The following is a 24,464-nucleotide window of genomic DNA, read 5'->3' on the forward strand; positions in this document are numbered from 1 at the left end:
GGGCAAATTATAGAAAATCCTAAAGTATCTACTAAAAAGCTAACAGAATTAATAAATGTATCAAGCAAAGTTGTAGGACAAAAGGTTAGTATAAAAAAACTGTATTTTTTTTTTTTTTTTTTTTTGCCTTAGCTGGTTTTGCTCAGTGGATAGAGCATCCGCCTGGAGATGAAAGGGTCCCAGGTTCGATTCTAGTCAAGGGCACATGCCTGGGTTAAGGGCTTAATCCCCAGTGGGGGTGTGTGCAAGAGGCAGCCGAATAGGTGATTGTCTCTCATCATTGATGTTTCTAACTCTCTCTCCATCTCCCTTCCTCTCTGAAATCAATAAAAAACAAAACAAAACAAAAACCAACCTAGTCAAAACCAGTTTGGCTCAGTGGATGGAGTGTCAGGCTGTGGACTGAAAGGTCCCAGGTTTGATTCCGGTCAAGGGCATGTACCTTGATTGCAGGCACATCCCCAGTAGGGGGTGTGCAGGAGGCAGCTGATCAATGTTTCTTTTTTCTTTTTTAAAATATATTTTATTGATTTTACACAGAGAGGAACTGAGAGGGATAGAGTTAGAAACGTCGAGAGAGAAACATCAACCAGCTGCCTCTTGCACACCCACCACTGGGGATGTGCCCGCAACCAATGTACATGCCCCTGACTGGAATCGAACCCGGGACCCTTCAGTCCGCAGGCCGACGCTCTATCCACTGAGCCAAACCGGTTTCGGCTCATTGATGTTTTTAACTATCTCTCTCCCTTCCTCTCTGTAAAAAAAATAAATAAAATATTAAAAAAAACCTATATTTTTATGTATTAGCAACTAATAATTGGAAATTAGGATATTGTATAACAATTACCATTTACAATACCATTAAAAATATAAACTACTTAGATATAAATTTAACAAAATATATTTAAGTCCTACACACGGGAAACTATAAAATTATCGAGAGAAATTACTGAAGATATAAATAAATAGAGAGATATGCCATGCTCATGGATCAGAAGACTCAGTATTATTATGATCTGAATTTTCTTGCTATTGGTCTATAGATTCAATTCAATCATAATCAAAATTTCACAAACCCTTTTTGTAGATATTACCGTATTTTTCGGACCATAAGACGCACCAGTTTTTAGAGAAGGGAAATGAAGAAAAAAAGATTCTGAAACAAATAGTGTCCTAAAATATTTTATGTGCATTAAAACCCAACATCACAGTCATAAACACATGTAATCAACCCTGTAAACAGCAGCATTTAGAACCATTTAGAACCATTATTAACAAATACAGTCAGCAAAAGACAAAATGTACTGTAAAACACAATAACGAGAGACTTCAGTAATAAATTAGAATAAAGTTGAAGATTTATGGTAAAGGTTCTGCTGAGATCTACAGTACGCCTACCCAGTAGTCAAGCACGGCAACAGAGGGCGGAGAGGAATGATTGGGGGAATAGACGCGGCATTCTTCCGGGCACGGAGTACGGGCCAGCAAGGGGTACAGGTGATGATTACGGTTTGGATTACGCAGTTACCGTACACCGCACCTGGGCTGACATGGAGATATGGCTGCAGCGAGGGCATGGAGGCTGACTACCATACATGGGAACTCCTCTACCACTCGGGGTTTACAGAGCGGGGCAGACACTCTGGGCATGGAGGAATGGACAGTGGCTGCAGCAAGCACACAGAGCCGGGCAAGCACAGAGACCACACAGAGCCGGGCAAGTAAAAAAACTTTTTTTAAAAAGTATATGTGTAGGCTATATTTGGACCATAAGACGCAGGGACATTTTCCCCCCACTTCTGGGGGGAAAAAAGTGCGTCTTATGGTCTGAAAAATACGGTAATAAGCTAATTCTAAAGTTTATCTAAAGATGCAATTGCTTGTCATAGAATAAATAAAATGCCAATATAACCACATTACACTCTTGTTTAAACCTTTCACTGTTTTCCCACCGCTTTTAGGAAAAAAATCTAAATTCCTCAGCATGGAAGACAATGCACTTTATAGTATGACCCTGCTTATCTCGATCATTACATCTAATCCTCCTCCTTATACTTTATATTATAGCCACATAGAATGAATAGCAGTTGCCAGAACATGCTGTGCTGATCATGAGTCTGTATCTTTTCTTATCATTTCTGCATGGAATACTCTCTCCTTATTTGTCAATCTGATAATTTTCAAGAATTAACTCAAGCCATAACTGGTTTGGCTCAGTGGATAGAGTGCCTGCGAACTGAAGGGTCCCAGGTTTGATTCTGGTCAAGGGCATGTACCTTGGTTTCAGGCACAGCCCCAGTAGTGAGTTTGCAAGAGGCAGCTGATATTTCTCTCTCATCAATGTTTCTAACTCTCTATCTCTCTCCCTTCTTTTCTGTAAAAAAATAAAAAATATATTAAAAAATAAAAAGAATTAACTCAAGGGTCAGCTACTCTGTGAAGTGTTCCCTGAATCCCTCAAGTATAAACAGCAATTTCCTCTGTATACCTAAGCACTTACAATGTACCTCTATTGTAACATTTACCATACTACACAGTGATAATCTATTTATATGTGTATCTCTCTGTTAGACTTTAAGGTCTAATGGAGATCAGGACCTAAGTTATCTTTTCTTATGCTTTTTTTTTTTTTTATCCTCACCTGAGGATACTTTTCCATTGATTTTTAGAGAGTGGAAGAGAGAGAGGGAAAGAGAGAGAGAGAAATACTGATGTGAGAGAAACACATCGATTAGTTGCCTCCTGCACACGCCCTAACCAGGGCCTGGACCGAGGAAGACCCTGAAATAGAGATAGATGACCTTGACCGGAATTGAACCCGGTTTCCCTTCGGTCCACAGGCTGACACTCTATCCACTGAGCCAAACTGCCTAGGGCCTGAGTTATCTTTTCAATTCTGTACTCCAGTGCTTAATATATAAGTTGGCACATAAAGATTCAAAGTAAGTATTGAATATGAGATGTGTGAATCCCCAATATTTCTTTCTGATATCCTTATCGAGTTCATTTTATATTGTAGAGACCAGCTCTAAACCAGGAACACTTAGTGCTATCTTCTCAACCTGTTTTCACACAGCAATAGAGTGCTCCTATGTTTCTAAATTAAAGAGGCCAGTCTCTAGTCAACAGAGTCCTAGTCTTTTCTCATTTATCCTCTTCTCTCTCACCCTCATAAAAATGACAAACCATTGGGATCAAACACCCTAAAAGTTTTATAAGTACACCTCATTACCATAGCTCACCTTCAAATCCAACACGCTCCAGCAGGTTCAATGGGTACCAAATTAAAGGTTTGTTTCCAACTGGAAGAAGAGGCTTAGGGATGCTGGACGTCAGGTCTGTCATCCGAGATCCCCCTCCAACTGCCATCACTACTGCTTGAAATTCCATGTTTACCAACTGCAATCACAGAGAAAAACAATTTACAGGGGAAAAGTAACAAAAATGGAAGCATACACACTAGTAATGCTATTTCTATCTAGGCTATTGATACCCACTATGTCAAATGCATGACTCCCAACTCCAATAACCAGGTAAGAAAGGCTCTTTAGCTGCAGTAAACATAACCTTAATCATATTCTCTTACCAGTACAGGGTGGGGCAAAAGTAGGTTTACAATTGTTTGTATGACAAATCCTTTATCATAAAAGCCTAATATGATAAGTATCCAGTCGACTGGTTGGCTGTTCAACTAATCAAAGTGTAATATGCTAATGATATGCTAAGGCCGCTTAATTGATTGCTATGATGTGCATTACCAGTGGCAGACGCTCTGACCTGTAGGTTAGCTTGCTGCTGGGGTAGGTTAGCTTGCCAGTGGGGTCCCTGGCCAGGCCAGGTGCACAAATTTGTGTACTGGGCCTCTAGTAATATAATAATCTACATAACAAAAGCCTAAGCAATGTTATGGTGGAACAGCCAGAATCACCTGTCACTATGAGTTGCCACTTGTTGGTCAGCGCGCTCCCACAGGGGGAGTACTGCTCAGCCAGAAGCCGGGCTCATGGCTGGCGAGTGCAGCGGTGATAATGGGAGCCTCTCCTGCCTCTGCAGCAGCAGTAAGGAGCAGCAAGCAGGAGAGTGGTAAGGAGTGAGGGGTCCCAGACTGTGGGAGGGCACAGAACGGGCTGAGAGCACAACTCTGCCCACTTCAGTGCACAAATTTCAATCACCAGGCCTCTAGTTAAATAAACAGTAATAGAAAAATAAACTGTGTGTTTTACTTATAGTACTTAGAACTGTAAACCTACTTTGCCCCTCCCTCAGTATATGCTGGAGTATATACTCCAGCCTGGGAAGATAGGCTGGAGATGGAATATAAATTTAAAAAATCTGCCTTGCCCTTGAATTGCTCGCAATTAAGTAGAGAAGACCAATTCAGTAACTTATAATATCCTTTTAGTGCCATTGCAGAGATATATCCAAGATGAAGTGAGCAAATAGTGAAGGTAATACCTAAGTTTTCTTAGAAAAGACAGGGAAGGTTTATAGAAAGTAATACTTGAGCTGACTCTTGAAGGAGTAATAGTTTACCAAGTGGGCGTCTGATTCAGTTCCTATTCCTTGAAACCTTATATAATTCTGGCTAAAATTAACTGCACACTACAAGCATATTAGGTCTCTGAAAAGTATAAAATGACTTAAGATTCTTCCAATAATTCAGCCAACTGCTCCTATCTTCTCATTACCCCCAACTATATTAAACACAAATAAATGTAGGCTAGATCTAGATTTGAAAAGCTCAATTGCAGAAACAATCCAAATGAATTCCTTTTTAGGAATCCAAGTTTAAGGAACCTATTTGACCTTCAAAAGAAACTCTTTACAGCAGCTACCACAGAAAAGAGGCACAGTAAAAGGTCATAAATCCTAATTGATTAAAAATAAAAGCACTCTTTGCTCCGGTCAGGTAGCTCAGTTGATTGGAGCATTGTCCTATATACCAAAAGGTTGTGAGTTCGATTCCAGTCAGGGCACATACCTAGGTTGTGGGTTCATTCCCAGGTCAGAGCATGTCTGGGAGGCAACCAATCAATGTTTCTCACAGAGATGTTTCTCTCTCTCTCTCTCCCTTCCTCTCTTTAAACATATCCTCGGATGAAGATTAAAAAAAAAAAAATAAAAGTATTCTTTGACTTAGTATTCCACTTACAACAAATAATGCAACCTTTTTAATACAAGTGTGAAATGCAATGTTCAGAAAAAAAAATTTATTTAACATAAAATTGGCAAATAATGTTGCACCATTACCATAATTATGATCAGTCCTGGGCCCTTCACATTAATATCTAAACTGCAATAGTTACACTCAAAATGAAGGCTCTTGAACAATATCTACACTTAAAGATATGGTAATTTCTATTGCAGCAAGCATGAACTCAGATTAGAATTTAACTTCAATTTGGCACTGTATAACTCCCATCACATCTGACGTTATTATGAATAGAGCAGTGGTATGCATGCATATTATCGATAGCATAACCAATGGACACAGACACTCGGGCAAGGGGGGCTTGCCTGGGGTGGGAATGGCTGGAGGGGAGGGGGAATCAATAGGGGAAAACGGAGACTTAGGTAAAACTTTAGACAATAATAATTAAAAAAAAAAGAATAGAGCACTGGTCCTTCTGGTGTCAGAAGACCTAAGTCTGAGTTCTGGTTCTGCCATTTACAGGTGATGTGACCAGGAGCCTGACATTTACAACTCTTGGTGTCCTCAGTTCCCAGAAAGGAGCCTGGTGCTTAAGTTCCCAGACTCTTGAGCCAGACGGACAGGTGTGAATTCCAGCTCCCCCACGCATTAGCTGCGTCAGCCAGGGCAAGCTACCTACTTTCCTATGCCTTGGCTTTCTTCTTTTACTAGATGAGGATAATGATAGTTTCTACTTCAGAGTTGTTATGAAGCGTAAATGAGCTAAGCTACGTAAAGCGCAGAAAATAATGCCAACCACAAAGCAAGCACTATAAAAGTTAGGTATTATTAGAGGCTGCCAACTGACTGATGCTGTTGTATAATTCTGGTCTCTGTGCTATTATTACTATTCCTGTTTCCTAGGTGCCTTTCTCCTGGGCCTACTAGTCACCTATTAAACTTTTAAGACTCAGTTATAAGAATCGTTTGCCCTAAAAGAGTCATTCCTAATTCTTCCCACCCTCCTGGGAGAAGCGACTCCTTTCCCCTTCGGTGCTGCTCTCTACCGTGCCCAGACCATCTCCGCCTTCACAGGCTTTAGTGCCCACGGGTTTAAATGTCAATTTCCCGTGAGGTCCCTGAAGGCAGGGGCTGTGTGTGCCATCACTGCATTCCCGGACCTCACACAGTTCCCCTCGGTGATGGGGAATGGGCGCCTGTGAGCCGCCCCGCCCTGAGCAGGAGTCAAGCTTCTGCAGAGCCCGCGCCCCTGGGACTGGGTTCTGGCTCTCTGTGAGGCTCTGGGTGACAACCATGGACATGACTAACCACGCTACCAGGCGGGCTGTCAGATCCCTCAGAGTCACTGCCACGACCCAGTGGGAATGGAATGAAGGCAACAGGTCTCCCCGTGGCCTCTCACGTTGGAGAGACGGCGGTCAGGGCACTCAGACACGCTTCCATCACAGCTCCATGGCCTAATCCCTTTGCAGCCGGTCAGATAAAACACTGTCATAATCGATCACTCACACGGAACTTACTGTATGCGATTTTATAGGTCACTGCCTGGCCCCTGAACAACTACAAACAGGCAGAATAATGAATGCGGGGCTCACGTGGGAGGGGGGTTCAGGCGCTGCGCTCAGGGCGTCTGCTCCTGGGTGTGGGGTCCCCTCGCTGTACCGTCAGCAGATCCTGAAACCCAGTGTCTCCACCTGTTGCACCAGGGGGTTGGCTCGGGTTCTCCCCACGTTCTCCTCTAGTTTGGACACCCGGCTTCCCGGCCGGGTCGCGCAGGGACTCGAGCCGGCGACTCTAGGACTTTTCAGCCCCGGGTACCCGCTTAGGCCCTCCGAGGCGAGGCCTGAGGAGCCGCCTCGCTCAGATCAGATGAAGCGGGGCGAGGTGGCCACCGCAGGGCTCCTCGCCCGCGCCCGACGGCTCGAGGGCGGCCTGGCAGCGCGAAAGCCGCAGATTTACCTCAGCTCCCGGCGCGCCGCCGCTCCGGCTCTCCGCACGCCGCCTCCGATTGACAGCCCAAGGCGCAGGCGCGCGCCGGCCGAGCTGATCGATGGGGCGGGACCCGACGGGACGAGTGCCGAGCGGCAGATTGAGGACCGGAAGCGCGCGCACCTCCAGGGAAAAGTGGGCGGGGCCGCCCGTGCTCTTCATTCACAAGTCACCAACCAACACTACTGAGTGTCCCTCCCAGCGCTGGGCTCCTGGAACCAACAGATCGGAAAAGATCACGACTTTCCTTCAGGGAGTTCTCCTTCTAGAACCTGGTTCCGACTACCACTCCGTGAACAGAGAGCTCATGTGGGAACCGCAGGTTTGGACCAGCCTGTGGTGGAGAAATCACCAAATGCAGGCCAGGGCTTTCTGTATCCATGAGGTCCATCGTGGCGACTCACGTCGATTTTCTGAACCAGACGACAGTATTACTGCACGGGAAATGTCCATATTCAGCCATCAAAAGAGAGTGGCGGGGGGGGGGGGGGGGGAGAGAAGGAGATCCGTCAAGGAAGACCTCACTGAGGGGCACTGAACAGCTTGAAGAGTCAAGTGCAGATCTTGGGTAAGAGCCTTCCAAGAAGACTGGCCAGCAAGTACAAAGGTCCTGAAGAGAGACTGCATGTTCGAAGAACACCGAAAGAAGCCAATATGACTGAAGGGAGGTAAGCTGGGGGAGACTGAATGATGGCACAGGAGGTCAGAGAGGCAATAGGGGTGAGGCGGAGAATTCAGATCCTGTGGGTCTTACAGGCCATTGTGAGGATCTTAGAAGGGACATAAAAGCTCATGTTTGAACTAGCAAAAGTTTTCAGGGAACTAGTTGAGGGAAAGTAGTTGAGGGATTGCTTCATTTAAACTCACTTTAAATTATTCTCTCAGGGCAGTGGTTTTTAAACTTTTTGGTCTCAGGACCCTTTACACTCTTAAAAATTATTGAGGCCTCCAAAGAACTTTTGTTTGTATGAATTATATTTATTGACATTTACCCTATTAACAATTTAAACTGAGAAATTAGAAAAACATTATTCATCTAAAAATAAAAATAATAAAACTACTACATGGTAACATAAATAACATTTTTATGAAAACATATAACTATGTTTTCAAAATAAACACTTTATTGAGAAGAATGTCATGGTTTTGCCTTTACAGATCTCTTTAATGTTTGGCTAGGTAGAAAACAGTTGGATTTTCCCATCAGTTTTGGGTGAATTATATGATGAAAAAACTGACCTCACATAAATAGGTAATTGAAAGAGAGATACATATTTTAAAAATATATGTTATTGATTTTTTTTACAGAGAGGAAGGGAGAGGGACAGAGAGTTAGAAACATCAATGAGAAACGTCAATCATCTGCCTCCTGCACGCCCCCTACTGGGGATGTGCCCGCAACCAAGGTACATGCCCTTGACCGGAATCGAACCTGGGATCTTTCAGTCCACAGGCCGACGCTCCATCCACTGAGACAAACCGGTTTCTGTGGAAGAGAGATATTTTAATAGCTTTGTCAAATAGTTGTAGGTATTTGTCTTTGATACTACACCAAAACCCAGTAAGTGATAGTTTATAAAGATTAGTTGCAATGTAGAATCATTATACCAATGAACATTTTGTACTCCATTATACTTGCACTTTGAGTGGACATTTTACCCATGTGTGCACTGATCATTTGTAAAATATTGGTTCACTGAATTATGCAGATCCTCCCAATGTTGACAATACTTTAAAAAATTTATCTTTATTGTTGAAAGTATTACAGATACCCCCTCCCCCCAATCATACCCCTCCATCCCCCTTAAGGCTTCACTGCACTAGTGTCTGTGACTATGGTTATACATATAAGTTCTTTGGTTAAGCTCTTTGGTTAATCTCTCTCTCCCCTCTCCCTTCCTTCTGAGATTTGTCAGTCTGTTCCATGCTTCCATGTCTTTGGATCTATTTTGTTCATCAGTTTATTTTATTAATTAGATTCCACATATGAATGAAATCCTGTGATACTTATCTTTCTCTGACTGGCTCATTTCACTCTCCAGGTCCCTCCATGCTGTCTCAGAGAGAAAGATATCCTTCTTTTTCACAGCAGCATAGTATTCCGCTGTGTAAATGTACCACAGCTTTTTTATCAAGTTATCTACAGATGGGCATTTGGGCTGTTTCTAGATCTTAGCTATTATAAGTAACATAGGGGTGCATATATTCTTTCTGGTTAGTGTTTTGGGATTCTTAGGTTATATTTCTATAAGTGGGATCACTGGGTCAAATGGCAGTTCATTTGTGTGTGTGTGTGTGTGTGTGTGTGTGTGTGTGTGTGAAAACGCCATACTGTTTTCATAGTGGCTGCACCAGTCTGCATTCCCACCAGCAGTGTTCTAGGGTTCTTTTTTCTCCACAACCTTGCCAGCACTTGTTCTGGCAGGTATGAGGTGATACCTTATTGTCGTTTTAATTTGCATCTCTCTGATGATTAATGATGAACATTTTTTCATAAGTCTCTTGGCTATTTGTATGTCCTCTTTGGAGAAGTATCTATCCAAGTCCATGTTTTAAAAAGTAAGTTTTTATTGATTTCAGAGAGAGAGAGGGAGAAAAGATAGAAACATCAATGACAAAGAAACATTGATTGGCTGCCTCCAGCACAGCCCCTACTGGAAATCAAGCCTGCAACCTGGGCATGTGCCCTGACTGGGAATCAGACCAGCAACCTCCTAGAACATGGGATGATGCTCCACCAACTGAACCACGTTGGCCAGACTTCCCACTTTTTAATTGGCTTGTCTTCCTTCTGTTGAATTGTATGAGTATTTTATATATTTTGGAAGTTAACTCTTCATCAGATGTATCATTAGCAAATATGTCCTCCCATACAGTGGTTGCCTTTTCATTTTGATGCTGGTTTCTTTTGCTGTGCAGAAGCTTTTTAGTTTGATGTAGTTCCATTTGTTTATTTTTTTTCCTTTATTTCTCTTGCCCTTTTTTATACACTATTTTTATTTTTATTTATTTTTAAAACAATTCTTTATTGTTGAAAGTATTATATATGTCCTTTCCCCCCCATTGATCCCCACAGCCCTCTGTCCCCCAAACAATATTTTAAAAATAACATTGGTTGCTGTCACCACTAATTTCATCAGAAAAGTCCTTACATATTGGAAAGCTGACAAGCTGATAATGACAGATACTTTTCCAAACTTCTGATTTTCTTTTGAATGCTCAACTGTTATCATTGTCAACAAATACTGTTAATGGCTTTCCTTGAAGAGGCTGGCTTACTCCATTTTGACAATTTGTTGGCCATAGATTGTCAATTGTTCTTTCAAGTAAATATAGTGTTCTATGAAAAAAGCAGTAGTTCACAAATCAAACATTCAGGCAAGTGCTTTTTCTGGAGACAACCATCATACTTCTTTAGTATGCACATGTATTACATGTACATTTCCTTTTTCATCACAGAATATTAAAAAGAAATGTGCCCAGTGAACAAGATTTAATAAATTTATTTTATTGTGTCATCAAAGACATTCTTAAGTGAAACTTACTTTGCTTTATTATTTTTATTGCAAGTGTGTGGCAGTAACTGTGAACACAGCGTGGTATCACTGCTTTGATCCACGTAAGGCATCAGCAGTTTTACATTATTGCTTTTGCACCATCAGTGTAAATGTCAACATAATAAGAGAGGCAAATAGTGTTTTAGTATTATTAAGAAAATAGTTTTGACCTGACAGATGCCTGAAAGTGTTGTGGGGACTGACTCCCAGAGGTCCACAGAGTGTTCTTTTTTATTTTATTATTTTTTTTATTTTATTGATTTTTTTTTTTTAAAGAGAGGAAGGGAGAGAGCTAGAGAGCTAGAAAGGTCGATGAGAGAGAAACGTCGATGAGAGAGAAACATCGACCAGCAGCCTCTTGCACACCCCCTACCGGGGATGTGCCTGCAACCAATGTACATGCCCTTGACCGGAATCGAACCTGGGACCTTTCAGTCCGCAGACAGATGCTCTACCACTGAGCCAAACCGGTTTCAGCACCACAGAGTGTACTTTAAAAATATATATATTTTTTATTGATTTTTTACAGAGAGGAAGATAGTTAGAAACATCGATGAGAATCATTGTTTAGCTGCCTCTTGCACACCCACTACTGGGGATGTGCCCGCAACCAAGGTACATGCCCTTGACCAGAATCGAACCTGGGACCTTTCAGTCTGCAGGCCGACACTCTATCCATTGAGCCAACCGGTTTCGGCCCCAGAGTGTACTTTAAGAGCTGCTGCCTATGGATTCCTTCTTTCCGGCTCCCACTGTTTCTAGTGCTTCCTTTGTGGCACTCACCCTAAAGGACTGTCATCCCCTTTTTCATGTCTTCTCTATCACACTGGAAACCCTTTGATCTCTATCTTATTTGCTTCTCTTTCCAGAACAGGACATTTCCTATCAGGACCTGGGATATGCTAAGTAAATAATAGTGAATGAATTAAAAAAAACTTTTATGTTTTCCCGACTTTCCATTTGGTGTTGGCAAAACAGGGCTGAAGGCCGGGGTCACTGACATCTCTTCTGAACTCTCCTTCTTATGACGTCAATCTATATGGTCCCTCATGCTTATTGTTTATTTTTGTGAGTCACATGGGAAATACTTGATAAATGCTTATTGAACACAGGCTGTTCCCTGCTTGTTTCCCGCTCACATTTCTTCTGCTAGAGGCATTTGTGTGTGTGTTTGTATGTTGTGGGGGAATAGTTTAAGAAGGTCAATCTCTAAAGGTCTCTTTGAACAATGGGAGACGAAACCTTTCAAAAGCGGGGACTTGGCTCAGAAATACTCTTCCCACAGTCTATCTGCAAGACATCTCTCTTTGGGAATTTGCTGGCCATGTCACAATATTCATCTATTCCATTTGGCTGTGGACTTGTCAATGCGGCAGGGAATTATTATTTTTAGAGGAGGAAGAGAAACTCTACTTTGGCAACCAACTGCAGGCATAAAAATATTTATGTTTTATTTTTGTACACAGTTGCCTAATAGATTCATGATGTTAGCAAATGATGCTTTTGGAAAGAATCTTCATTAATTAGGACTTTAATATTTTAAGTACAGAGAATTTCCTTTATAAAAAATATATATATTTTTTATTGATTTTAGAGAGGAAGGGAGAGATAGAAACCTCAATAATGAGAGAATCATCGATTCTGGGATTAAGCCCGAAACCTAGGCATGTGCCCTTGGCTGGAATCGGACCTGGGACCCTTTAGTCAGCAGGCTGACACTCTTATTCACTGAGCCAAACCAGCTAGGGCTATAATTTTCTATCAAATAAATTTAGGAGGAAATACAAAAGAAACAACTGACATCAGTAAAAATGGTGGCTCTCCAAAAATTCTCTCCTCAGTCCGCAGACCAACGCTCTACCGCTGAGCCAAACCGGTTTCAGTTCCAAGGCCTCCTTTGCCTCACTTTTTTCTCCTAACATTTCTAGACAGCCAGCGCACCTCCACTTAGGTTCTCTCCTGTTGCTTCTTCTATCCTAGGCCTTTCCTTGTTTCACTGTCCCCAGCTTTAATAAGCTTATTTTCAAAATCAAAATCAATCAATCAACCAGAAAAGTATAATCAAACCAACAGAAAAACAAACAAAAAGACATAAAGGGCAGTTCGTAAAGAAGAGAAATGATTGCTCAATATAGTAAATAATCAAAACAATGAAAAAGGCCCTAACCGGTTTGGCTCAGTAGATAGAGTGTCGGCCTACAGACTGAAGCAGGGGTCTTCAAACTACGGCTCGCGGGCCACATGCGGCCTGCAGAGGAGTCTGATCCGGCCCGCCAGGTTTTTTGGGCAGTGAGCGCAGCCGAGGTGTTACAGTAGGAATTAGTAGTTCATATAGTCCGGCCCTCCAGCTCTCTGAGGGACCATGATCTGGCCCCCACTTTAAAAAGTTTGAGGACCCCTGGACTGAAGGGTCACAGGTTCGATTCCGGTCAAGGGCACATTCCCAGTAGGCGGTGTGCAGGAGGCAACTGATCGATGTTTCTCTCTCATCGATGTTTCTAATTCTCTATCCCTCTCCCTTCCTCTCTGTAAAAGTATCAATAAAAAATGTATTAAAAAAAACAACAATGAAAATTAACCATACCATTCATTTTTTCAGCTCATTAAATTATCAAACAATATTTTAAGTGTTTATAGTCAAGGATGATAAGAGTTTAGGAAATAGACACTAAAGGTAGTGAAAACTGATATATCCTGGCAATTTGACAGTTTGATAAAGGGATTTTAGTTATTCTAAGGAAATAATCAAATAGGTATGCAAGGATATATGCATAAGAATGTTTATTGTAACATTTGTAGTTTCCAATACCAAAAATTTATAAGCAACCTTTATGTCTATCTGTAGAGGATTTTAAATTAATAAACAGTATGAAAATCCCTTACAATATAATACAATACAGTCAATAAAAATATTGATTAAAATGGTCTCAGTGACCATCATTTCCTGCTTGGATTACTCCCTGCCTTGTGTCTCCCTCTCAATTCATTCTCTACACAACTACCAAACCCAAATATAATTCTGTTTCTCCCCTGCAAAATCCTAAATGGCTCTCTAAGGCTGGAGTCTCTTCTCACTCCTTTCACCACAGATCTGAACATGCTCCTCACCTGGCCTTTGTGCAGTTGTTCTCCCTCAGGACTTAACATCCATCCTGCACAGTCCTCTTCTCCCTTGGTGCTCTTACATGTTATTAAATGTTGTTTTTGCTGTTGTTTACTGTGTGTCTCTTCCATTAGAGTGTAAATCCCAAGAGGGCAAAAATTAGTTTAGCCACCATTTTACCCATTGAACCTGCTATGATGCCTAACATACATGCTTGATGCATTCATTGAGTGATTAAATGAAAAGCAAGCTATAAATATATAATGCATTCCAAGTCCAATTTGTTAAAAGAGGGACCTAAGACTCATATGGCCAGTAACAGACACAGAAATGGACTGCCTCCTGCAGGTTGGCGCTGGCCAGGTTTTTCCCAGAACACAGGAAGGTGTGCCTCGGTTGGGCGGGAACTTGCTGGAAGAGCAGAGCTGGGAGGGGAGTGGGGGAAAGCCTCTAGGGCTCCAGCCCTTTAGCTCCCGGCAGTGGAAGAGGCTGCCAGAGGGGAGCAGAGTGTCTCCGGTGGGCTCAGAAGCACAGGGATTGGGCAGCGGCAAGACTCGCCTGGAGTTAGACTCAGAGCCGTGGGGAGATAGGCCTCAGGGTGCACACAGCCCGGAGGAGGGCCATTAGGGATAGGGGAAGGGTGGGAGCAAAAGGACACCCCTCACCTAGCCCCACCCCACATGCCACTTCACTTGGGACCCTCTGAGGGCGGCTGCCCGCTGTGAGAGTGAGGGACTATCTGCCTTTCTCTCAGGGGGCATTCTGTGGAGGCGGCATGGGGTGGGCAGCAATGCTGTTGCCTCCTCTTCTGCCAAAATTCTGACCTGGGTGGTTTATCGGCCACCTCAGGGCTTGGCCGATGTCAAATCCTTCTGCCCACTGGGTTCCTGAAGGAGGACGCCTGTCCTCCACATCACCACACCCTTCCCAGATGGTGGTAGGCCAACTTTCTCTTCCTCCCTCTGAGGAGTGGGGTCTTCATTTCCCTCTCAGCTCCAGATTTAATGTTTGCCACTAAGAAGCCCACCACTCCTGGAAAAGTCTCCTCAAACATCCCTCAAGAGTCCGATAAACACATTCCAAACGAATGAATTCACCCATTTATTCAACTTTTCCCAAGTGCAAGACATTCTTTGGTGGAGTGTCTTGGAGGCCCTTTTGTGAGGGAGAGGGGCAGAGATGTCCATAAGGCCTAGAAGGAGGTTTAAAGTCTAGGCTTTTAGAGTTGGGTAAAGAGGAGCTACTGAAGATTTCAGAGAGGCTACAATTGGCCTTAACTTGTGCCGAATCTTGGGAGTGAAACAGCGGACGGCGAGTCAGGCTGGCGGTGGTGCAGAAGTGATTAATAGGGGGCGGAGTAGCAGTAAGATTTAATGTTGAGAGGATGTAGGTTGAGCCAGGGGAGGTAGTGGCACTCCGCCAGCTGAGACGGGCTGGAGGAAGAGGAGGGAGCTCACACCTCGGGTGCTGAGGGAGCGGAGGAAAAGATACGTATATGAGGGAGGGTGTTCAGTTGCTTCATTCTTGGGGCAGGTGACTGAGAAGGAAGACCATCACTCCTTATGCATCCCTGATACCTTGTTTGGAGAGGAGATTCCACCACCCTCTATAGCTTTTGTTTTGAGTCCAAGCTGAAGCCAGAGGAAAAACGAGGATAAAAAAAGAGAGGAGCCAAATATTGAAGCAAAGTCCATGGGGAGAAGGGACTAGAAGGCCTCTTTCAAGTAGCTCAGGCCTGGCAGCTTGTGCTGGGCTTGTGGACGGTTCCCTCTCACAAAGGCAAAATGACTCCGGGCCAAGCCGAGCACGCGTAGGGCTTGTGCGTCTGAGGGGCTGGGCCACTGGGTCAACCCGCCGCCCACACTGCAGCTGCACACGGAGGCTGTGTGCTGGCTTTCTCGGAGCGTGTCAACTCACATCCCGTGCCAGCTGGTCCAGGCGAGGTGTCTTGCCCCAGGCAAGGCGGAGAGACACTGCTGCCCACAGGAGGTAGCCGGCTCACTCCTCCCAGGGGCTCATGTCGGTGTCGATGGCCACACAGTTGTAAGCCGCGTAGCGGAGCTTCTCCTCGCAGATCTTGGCGCTGCCGGGCAGGGGTTTGTCAGTGCAGGTAAGAGGCCCCGTCCCTACCGGGGGTGATGGGGCTCCAATTCCTACACTTCAGCACTCCTTCCACCCTAGGATGCCATCTTTCTCCCGCTCCCCACTCTGGGCTCGAACCTAGAAAACCCACCTGGCATACTGCGGTAGGAAGAGGGTGCTGGAGCAGGTGGAAGACTCGGGCAGCGCGTCTGTGGTCTCGCAGCTGGAGGTTGGAGGGGCCAGAGATCAGGAAGGAGGTGGGGCACAGGGCAGGGTCTGACGTGCATGGGGGGTTATGCTGGGCAGCAGGCTGGCCACAGCCCCCTCAGCCCTCCCTTCTGCACTCACCCCAGCTTGTCTGGGTAGATGTAGATACGTGCAGGCAGGCGGCTGCGGCCTGTGACAAAGCGGAGGAAGCGGCTCCGGTCCTCTGGATGGAGAAGGAAATCAGTGCCCGCACTTCCGGCCTGACTCCGTATCCCACAAGCGAGGTCGGACCCGGGCATTCCTCCGCCCTCTACCACTGACCATTGGTGAAGTTGTTCAGTGCCTCCCAGAAATACTGCACCCGTGTGTCAGACGGCTCGAAGTCCTCGAAGCGGGCTGGTGGTGACAAGGCCAGAATTCATTCTTGTGTCCCAACAGACATAACCCTTAAGCCCTACCTGGTGCTGCCCTGCCCTGCCCCACACTCACTGAGCTTGCGCAGAGCGTCCACAGTGACCTCTGGGTCCCCACACACCTTCTTCTCTAACTCTTGCCAGGTCAGCAAGTCCAGCACAGCCTGCGGCACCACCTTCAGCAGACCCGTCTGCATGGCTGCCACCTGGGGCGGGGGCAAAGGACTGGTTGGGGAAGAGGCACAGCCCCCAGCTCAGTGTGTGGTGGAGCCACCTGGCCTGCGCTCATGCAGACAGTGGGGGACAGGGCTTGGCTCAGCTCTGGGAATCTCTCTGTGTTCCACCGACCGGCGGGAATGTGGGGCAGAGGGAGGACGGGGGGTCAGAGTTCTTGGGATTGGGAACGGGCGGCCTGTCAGGCGGGGCTCTGGGCTCTTGTCCAAAGCTCTCTGTTCTCCCGGCCTCGGGGCGCACCTGTTCCTTGCTTTCTTCTAGCCGTGCCTTCTGTACCAGTTGGATGAAACGGGAACGGTCCTCATATTCCACCACGATGCTCGTACCCCCAGGGATCAGCTCCACCATCTGCTGGTCACTCAGCACAGTGGTGAACGTTAGCTCCTTCCCAAACTTGAACTCGAATGTCTCCTTGTCCATTCCTTCCATCACTTCCAGGAGCTTCACCTAGGGGTGGGAGAGAGGCAGGAAGGTCAGCTTTTCATTATGGAAACAGTCATTTTCCCTCAAGATGCTCACGGGGAAGCAGGACAGCCAGCCAGGCAAGGAAGTCCCCATGCGGAGAAGTGAGGCGATCAGCCAAGGGCTGTGAAAGTAACAAGACAACATGTGATCAGGCTTGGAGATCAGGGCAGGCACCCCGGAGGAAATGGCATCTATGCTGAGACCCAAAAGATGGCTAGGAATGGGCTGGGCCACCAGGAAGTCAGGAGAGAGAATATTGGAAAAAGGTGGAAGAACAAAAGGCTCAAGGAATCTGTTTGGCTAGAAACTGAATGTGAACCAAGTGGCCACATATACATGGGTCATGTAAGGTCTCTCTGGGTTTTGTATTTTATCCCAGAGCTGAGCCATCAAAGAGGTTAAGTGAGTGTGAAATAAAACACTCTGACTGCTGGAGATCAGAAGGGTAAGAGTAGAAGGGACACTAGCCTTTAGAGTTAGTGGTTGGGTTAGAAGGGAAGGGGCCTGCACTGGAGGGTAGTAGTAAGATGGGAAAAGTAGAGATTCCAGAAGGAGGTGTGAGAATATGGGAGGTGAGGGAAGAGGAGTGAAGGATGAGCCTGAGGGCCTCAGCAGGGGAAGGGGTGGGTGGCAGTGCCATTCTGAGGGAGGAGGGAGCTCTAGAGGGCGGTAGACTGGGGAGATGATGTGTGTGCTGAACGTGAGGTGCCATCATAGAGCAGACATCCAGCAGGCAGATGCATATATGGCCCAGGCTTCGGAGAGAAAGTGGGGTTAGAGGTGAAGATTTAGGAGTCACCAGACTGTGGAGAGTAGTTGAGACAATGAGAGTAGACGGGGTTGGAGAGGGAGCATGTGTGTGGTAAGAGGTTCAGGACGGCTCTGGGGAGCAGCAGCCTTCAGGGGCAGAGGAAACACGAGCTCCAAGCCCGACTCACCAGCACGGAGTCCACGGCGGGGAAGTCCTTGCTCCAGCTCACCTCCTCGCCAGACAGCTGCTTCCACACAAAGCCGGGCAGAGCCAGGACCTGGGGACAGATACTCATCAATGTCTTCTCATCCCGAGCTGCCCAGGTTCGGCTGGTCCTTCCTCCTTCCAGGGCCCAAGGCTGGGATGCAGGTTAGGCTACTCACCAGGAACTCCTTACCCCGAAGGGCAGCCCCCATCAGCTGTCCAATCCACTCGTACTTGGCAAAGTCTCGGCAGGAGGGGTTGGGCACATACATGTCCCGGGCCTCACCTGTGCCATTGCCCTGCCCCCGAGACAGGGATGTCAGCATGGCACGGGGTGGACCTACTTTCTTGTCTGAGATTTCCCAAAGACTTCCCTGAACACCTTCCCTGGAGGCCCTGAATGTTCCCTCTGAATGGATAATGGCTCCCCTTCCCTATCTGCCCAGAGGCTGTCCTGGGCAACGTGGACCCTCCTCTGCTCCCTCTCTAGCTCAGCCTGGTACCTGGGAGGTTTGCAGCAGAAACAACTCGGGAGGTGAGGGTGGGAGTACCTGGTTGGCTGTGCGCACAAAGAAGGGCAGAGGCACGGGGGTGTCTGCCGAGCTAGGACACAGCTCTTCGGACATGTCTGCGAGGCTGTCCCGGAAGCCACCCCCTGAAATGAAAGAGAGATGCCCTCAGCTGGGGCACTCAGGAGCTCCGGCCCCAGTGATGGAGGAATAAAAGCAGGCCCCCCGGAGCCCCAGAAGCCTCGGCCACTCTAGCCGGGGCAGGGTGCTTTTTCCTCCCTCAGGGCCTCACCTTGGTCAATAATGCCTTCGGCAATGAATTTACACTCCCACCACTGGTCATAGCGCATGGGCCACCTGCAAATGGGGGTGGACCTCGGTCATCATGCTGGGCCAGGGCTCAGGACGACTCACCAACCCCGAGAGGGGCAATGGTGAGGGGGGCCAGAGGCAGTGTGAGGGTGTGTACGTGCACATCTGCTCTGAGTAAGCCGTTCGGCCTCAGGCCATACCTGTAGTCCAGGGGCTTTTCATACTTGTCAGAGGGCTTGAGGCCTTCATAAACCTGGGGCACGGGAGAGACAGGGAGTTGCAGGAGTCTCTGTCAAGACCTAGCCCCATTCTTGCCCAGAGATCTTGCTCAGGTCCCTCTTGACCCAGCCTCCTAAGCCCCTCACTGGCCCGCCCTCAGGACCACCCCAGGTAGTCCGGACCTGGGTGAAGACAGCGTTCTTGCAGGCAGGGTCCCTTAGAGGGCAGGCTCGGTGTTCCATGGCAAGGCGCCGGTTGATGTACAGGCGTGGCATGAAACTGGGCTTGCTGCTCTCTGAGTCCCGCAGGCACTGGGCCACCAGGCTTGGCCGCTGGTGTGACAGCAGCAGGAACTGCTTCACTTGCTGGTGAGAAAGGCAACCAGAGCGGGACTGGTAGGCAGTCAGCCCCTGTCCAGGCCCTGGAACCTTCCGCTGTGCCCGGACCCAGTTCCACCATTCCAGTCCAAGCCTAGTCCATCCCTGTCCATGCTTCCAGTCCCTCCCTTAGTCCAGCCACCAGGGGGAGCTTTCTACAACAGAAAAAAAATCCAACTTTGTCTTAACTTACGTAAAGCCTTTCAATGGCTTCACAGCCTGGTCCACAGTGCCCTCTGCTACCAGGGCCTGCTTCCTGCCCGCTCCCTCCCAGCCTCCTCCCCATGCTATGATCACAGCATCTAGATGCTGCTAGTATGCCTCTCAGTTCTTCTAAGAGTGGCTAGGAACTCCCAGGATACACCTCTTATGCAACCTGTTCTATCCATGCTGTCACCTTTCCGCCCCCAGCGCTTGTGCATGTCACAGACTATCTGGGGAATAGCTCCAGAGAGACTAAATTTTGACTCTTTGAGTCTGGCTTTCTTCCTTTGTACCCAGAGCCCAGCAAAGGCTTTAAAAGACTCTCTGCTGAAGAGCGAACGATCGCATGAGCAGAAAGGGGGAGCCCACTGCCAAGACCAGCAGGGGGCGGGCTAGGCTCACCTTAATCTCACTGAAAGTGCCCAGCGTGTGGTCCCAGGCAGGTCCCAGGTGGTGCAGGACGCTGTCTAGGATCTTTATGAATCTGGGGTGGGTGGGTAAAGGTAACTGCAGCTAAAGAGTTTGGCATGGATGTGAGACCCCCTCAATCCCCAGCACACAGGTGACGGTAGCGGCCAGGGCCCAGGGGCTGCTCTCGGGAACTCCTCCACATGGACAGGAAGGGGGAAGGGGAGGGTGGGGAGGGCCTGGCAGGCCCAGGGCCACAGCCACCTCTGCAGGAGAACAGCTCTGCGGTACAGGACTTCTGGGTCAGTGCCTTCCAGGCGTGGATATCGCACCAGGCTGGCCGGCTGGAAAAGGTCTGCGTTCAACCCGAGCTCCCGCTGTCTAGATGACTTGATCTTGACCCCTCGAAGACGCACATCAATCCCGTCATCTGGGAGGAGACAGAGCGAGGTCACTTGCTGTGCCTGTTGCCTGCTTGGCCTCAGTCCTGAGAATGTCTCCTTAACGCTCGGCCTTTTGCCACCTTTTGCCCCTAAATACTTGGGACCTTTGAGATCCCCTTCTACTTAGCTGTTTCTGGTTATTATATTCTTTGCTGGTTCCCCCGTCCACCACTATAACTGTGGGAAAGCCTGAGGGTCCCATCTCAGTGCCTCTTCCAGGTGAGCCTTAAAGTCTCTATGGCTTTAAGGCAGGTCTAAGCCCTGGTACCTTCCACCTGGCTCAGGCCCCAAAGCTTCAAATATCCTGGAGTTCACTATCACCTTCATCTCAACTCTAAGCCCATCCCCTTCCCCACATTCACTTCCCGCTAGCCCCTATCCATGCAATGGGGCTCCTCTTCCCTCCTTACAACCTTAAGCCCCACCTCGGCACTCCACAATGCGGATCTCAATGATGGGAAGGTGGACAGTCATATCCTCCAGGACACAGACATCCCCGATCAGAGTCCTGAGGAGACAGACATTAGATACTTTGGGTACTCCTTGCCTTCAAGGAGCTCTGGGATTTCACCCAACCTTCCAAGCTGGGCCCGTCCCCACAGCTAGGATCATGCCCCCTTCTCTCCCCCCCCCCCCCACCCCCCCAGGCCAGCTTGCTCACTCGTCAATGCTCACGTCACTCAGCTTCTTCAGGTTGTCCCCTTCGCCCCCATAGACCACCACCCTCTTGGGCATGAAGTTGTCATCTGTGGTATCAACTGTGAGTAGCAGCTTCCTAGGGGGTCGGAGGACACATGTGGGTCTCTGTACACTCACAGGCACGTGGCTCACCCACCCCGTCCTACTCAGAGCCCACTCACTTGACAATGGTGCCCTTTTTCATGGTAAGCCGCACCCAGTGCTGGCACTGGGACCCATCGCTCTCCCAGTAGGTGTCTGCATTGCTGTCTGTCAGGCAGGACACATTGAACTCCTCCTGGGGAGGGACGGAGAGGTGGAGTCAGTGTTTACCCCTGTTCCCTGCACTGGGAATGTGCTTTGGGTCAGGGAGGAGCGACGACACAGCGATCTGGGTTAAATGTGAAGCTGGTATGAGTGGACCTGTCTGGGTTCCTATAGGATTTCCCAGATGGGGGCTGCACGGAGTCTGGCCAGTGGGGATTCAGGTTTAACCCTGGTCTAGAGGTGAGGGTTCTGGGTCAGAAAGATGTGACGGCCTCTCACTTGGGGCGGGAGGCGGCCCAGCACCCACCGTGTAGGAGGAGACGTCTATGCTCTCCACATACTGCTTCACGCTCCCCAGGTTCTCATCCTCCTTGCCCAGGTGGTCGTACAGGAAGTGGATCAGGTCCTCGTCGCACTCGTAGGTCCACGTCGGGGGCACATAGCTAAGCAATCCCAAGCCCTTCATTAGGGCGGGCTCAGGCCTGGGCTCCTCCTCCCCATCCCGCCAGCTCACTCACAGGAGCCTTTGGACAGCTTCCGTGTATGCCTCCGCGGGCTGGGGCTTCGCTCCCAGGCGATGGGAGTAGGTCAGGTCCACCACCTGTTCCCACCTGCGGGGTGGGATGGGGAGGCATCAGCGTGCAGCAGGACAATCCTCCCCCTCCCCCCTAGGCCTGAACCTTCACCAGGAGCTCCAACTCCTGCAAACGACACCACCCCACCCCACCCTGTCCTTCAGGCCCCACCCCTTCCTGCTCTGAACCCGACCTTCGCTCCGGTCCCACCTCAAGAGCGGTGCCAGGACTACTTTCCAACTCTCCGGGGCCCGGCCCACCGCGGCCATCCCCGCCCCGCCCCGCCCAGCGCAGCACCTGAGCAGCGGGCGGTAGTCCACGCCGAAGAGCTGCTGGCGCCGCTGGAGGTGGTCGGGGGTGTCGATGGGCACCAGGCGGGCCCCGCCCTCGGCCGGGCGGCACACCAGCAGCCAGCCTTCGTCCAGCCCGCAGTCGCCCAGGTGCTCGGCCAGCTGCTCCTGCCGGGAGACGTCCAGCGGGGGCAGGCGTCAGGGCGCTGCCCGGCCCCAGGCAAAGGGCACCGGACGCAGTGCCAGCTCGCTGCGGGGAGGGAGTGGGGGGGGCAGCCGGGGCCTCCCGGCTCCGGGGACCTCGCCGGGGCGCACCTTGGTCAGCTTCACCCAGAGCCCGTGGCCGTTGCACAGCTCCTCGCCGGTGGTGCGCACGCAGGAGCCGCGCCGCAGCTCGATGCTGCTGCGGGCGGCGCGGAGCGGCCCGGAGCCGGGCCCCGAGGCCGGGCCCGCCGCCCCCACGCGCAGCCCCATGCCCTCCGCCTCCCACACGGGCAGCAGCACGCGCGGCGGGCCCGCGGGGTCCTTGTAGAGCTTGTAGAGCACCTCGCGCGGCACGAAGGCCAGCGCCGCGGGCAGCGGCCGCCCGGCGCGGAGGCTCTGCGCCGCCTCCGCCAGGAAGCGGATTCGGCCCAGCACCTGCCGCGGGGTCTCCAGCGCCGCGCCCGGGCCCGGGCCCGCCATGGCGAGGCGGCGGCGGAGGGCAGCCCGGGAGCGACGGCTCGGGAGCTACCGGCTCGGGAGCGGCGCCCCGCAGGCTGACCGAGCTTCCCACTCCGCTCGCCCCGCCCCGCCGCGGCCGGCCTCCGCCGTAAGTTCCGGACTACGCGCGCCTGCCGGATTGCCCTCTGGACTCGGATCCTCAACCTTGTTATACTTCTGTGCCTCTCATAAGCTAACCCGACCCAGTTCAATAGTTTCTACCTGACCAGCCCCCCCGCCCTTCGCTACCCCATTTTATCCTCACTGCCACCACCCGTATTCAGGCCAGCACTCTGTCCATCCTGGAGCATGGCAAACACCATTTTCCTGGTCCCTTCCCTGGGTTTCGTTAGGCCTCCTCACTGACAAGTCATACTACAACCGGAGGAGTCTTACATTTTCTAGGTATCCTCTCGGGCTCCCAGTCCCAGGGAGGGTGTGACGGGAGTGATTGGGGGAGGGGGGAAGATAGCCTCCTCCCCAGCCCTGCCACTGGCGAGAGTCCTGAGTCACTGGGGCCTGATTCTGGTTGTTGCATTCGAACATCCATGTGAGGACGCCATGCCCATTGGCTGCCTCCAGGATACCGATGGTCATTATCCAGTTTCTCGCAGTAATTCTGAACTAAGTGAGAGGAAAAGCCTACACAAGAAGGGAGAAGGCAAAAAGGATCGGCGGGAGCTGTTGGTGAAGTGCAATCATGGAAGGAAAGGGAAACTGCCCCCTCTGCCCATTAAAAAAAGTTTTCTTGCCCCGGTCGGCCTGCAGACTAAAGGGTCCCAGGTTTGATTCCCACCAAGGGCACGTGCTTGGGTTGCGGCTCTATACCCCCCAGGAGCGGGCTGCAGGAGGCAGCCAGTCGATGATTCTCATCGTTGATGTTTCTATCTCTCTTCCTCTCTGAAATCAATAAAAATATATATATTAAATTTTTTTCTTAAAATATTATTCACATACCATTCAATTCACCTATTTGAACTATAAATTAAATTAGTTGGTTGAGCGTCGTCCCATGCACCGAAAGTTTGCTGGTAACCATGTCAGGGCACGAACCCAGCTTGTGGGTCCAATCCCAGTTGGGATGTGTATGGGAGGCAACTAATCGATGTTCACTTACATTGATGTTTCACATTGATATCTCCCTTCCTCTCTCTAAAAATCGATAAAAGCATATTGAAAAAAACACATTGTGAGTGCTGATTCCTCTTTTTCCCTATCAGTCTGTAGCTCTTTAAAGTATCTTGTTCACCACTGTAACTTTTCACACCTATTATAGACTCTTAGTTATATAAATAATGATTTACATTTCCTGCACAGCTT

At 48.8% G+C, this 24,464-nt stretch overlaps 3 protein-coding genes across 4 annotated transcripts in view; 1 reads left to right on the forward strand and 2 right to left on the reverse strand.

Annotated features, from left to right (window-relative positions):
• The window catches only part of EIF2B3 (eukaryotic translation initiation factor 2B subunit gamma), an 88,072-nt gene extending 80,833 nt beyond the window's left edge, over positions 1-7,239 (reverse strand). The window contains exons 1-2 of one of the 2 annotated variants that reach the window (XM_084874617.1): positions 7,115-7,239; positions 3,246-3,402 (exon numbers count right to left, since the gene is read on the reverse strand). In XM_084874617.1, the coding sequence (XP_084730743.1) occupies positions 3,246-3,393 (148 nt within the window). In that variant the 5' untranslated portion in view covers positions 3,394-3,402; positions 7,115-7,239. Of the gene's footprint in view, positions 1-3,245; positions 3,403-6,750 lie in introns of both variants that reach the window. The other variant, XM_084874618.1, reaches the window with a different exon arrangement.
• Positions 1-24,464, forward strand: part of UROD (uroporphyrinogen decarboxylase) — a 158,429-nt gene that overhangs the window by 130,391 nt on the left and 3,574 nt on the right. The window lies entirely within an intron of this gene.
• HECTD3 (HECT domain E3 ubiquitin protein ligase 3) lies at positions 13,466-23,225 on the reverse strand. The gene is made up of 21 exons (XM_084874496.1): positions 22,758-23,225; positions 22,450-22,610; positions 22,096-22,188; positions 21,885-22,020; positions 21,493-21,608; positions 21,294-21,407; positions 21,058-21,140; positions 20,454-20,619; positions 20,184-20,265; positions 19,383-19,565; positions 19,182-19,234; positions 18,962-19,026; positions 18,712-18,815; positions 18,340-18,459; positions 18,144-18,233; positions 16,981-17,187; positions 16,583-16,712; positions 16,415-16,489; positions 16,235-16,316; positions 16,038-16,109; positions 13,466-15,887 (listed from the first exon to the last, which is right to left on the reverse strand). The coding sequence occupies exons 1-21, from the start codon at positions 23,124-23,126 to the stop codon at positions 15,803-15,805; spliced, it is 2,586 nt and encodes an 861-aa protein (XP_084730622.1). The 5' UTR covers positions 23,127-23,225; the 3' UTR covers positions 13,466-15,802.

Source organism: Pipistrellus hanaki, assembly GCF_964339955.1.
Source record: "Pipistrellus hanaki genome assembly, chromosome: 2".
NCBI lineage: Eukaryota > Metazoa > Chordata > Mammalia > Chiroptera > Vespertilionidae > Pipistrellus > Pipistrellus hanaki.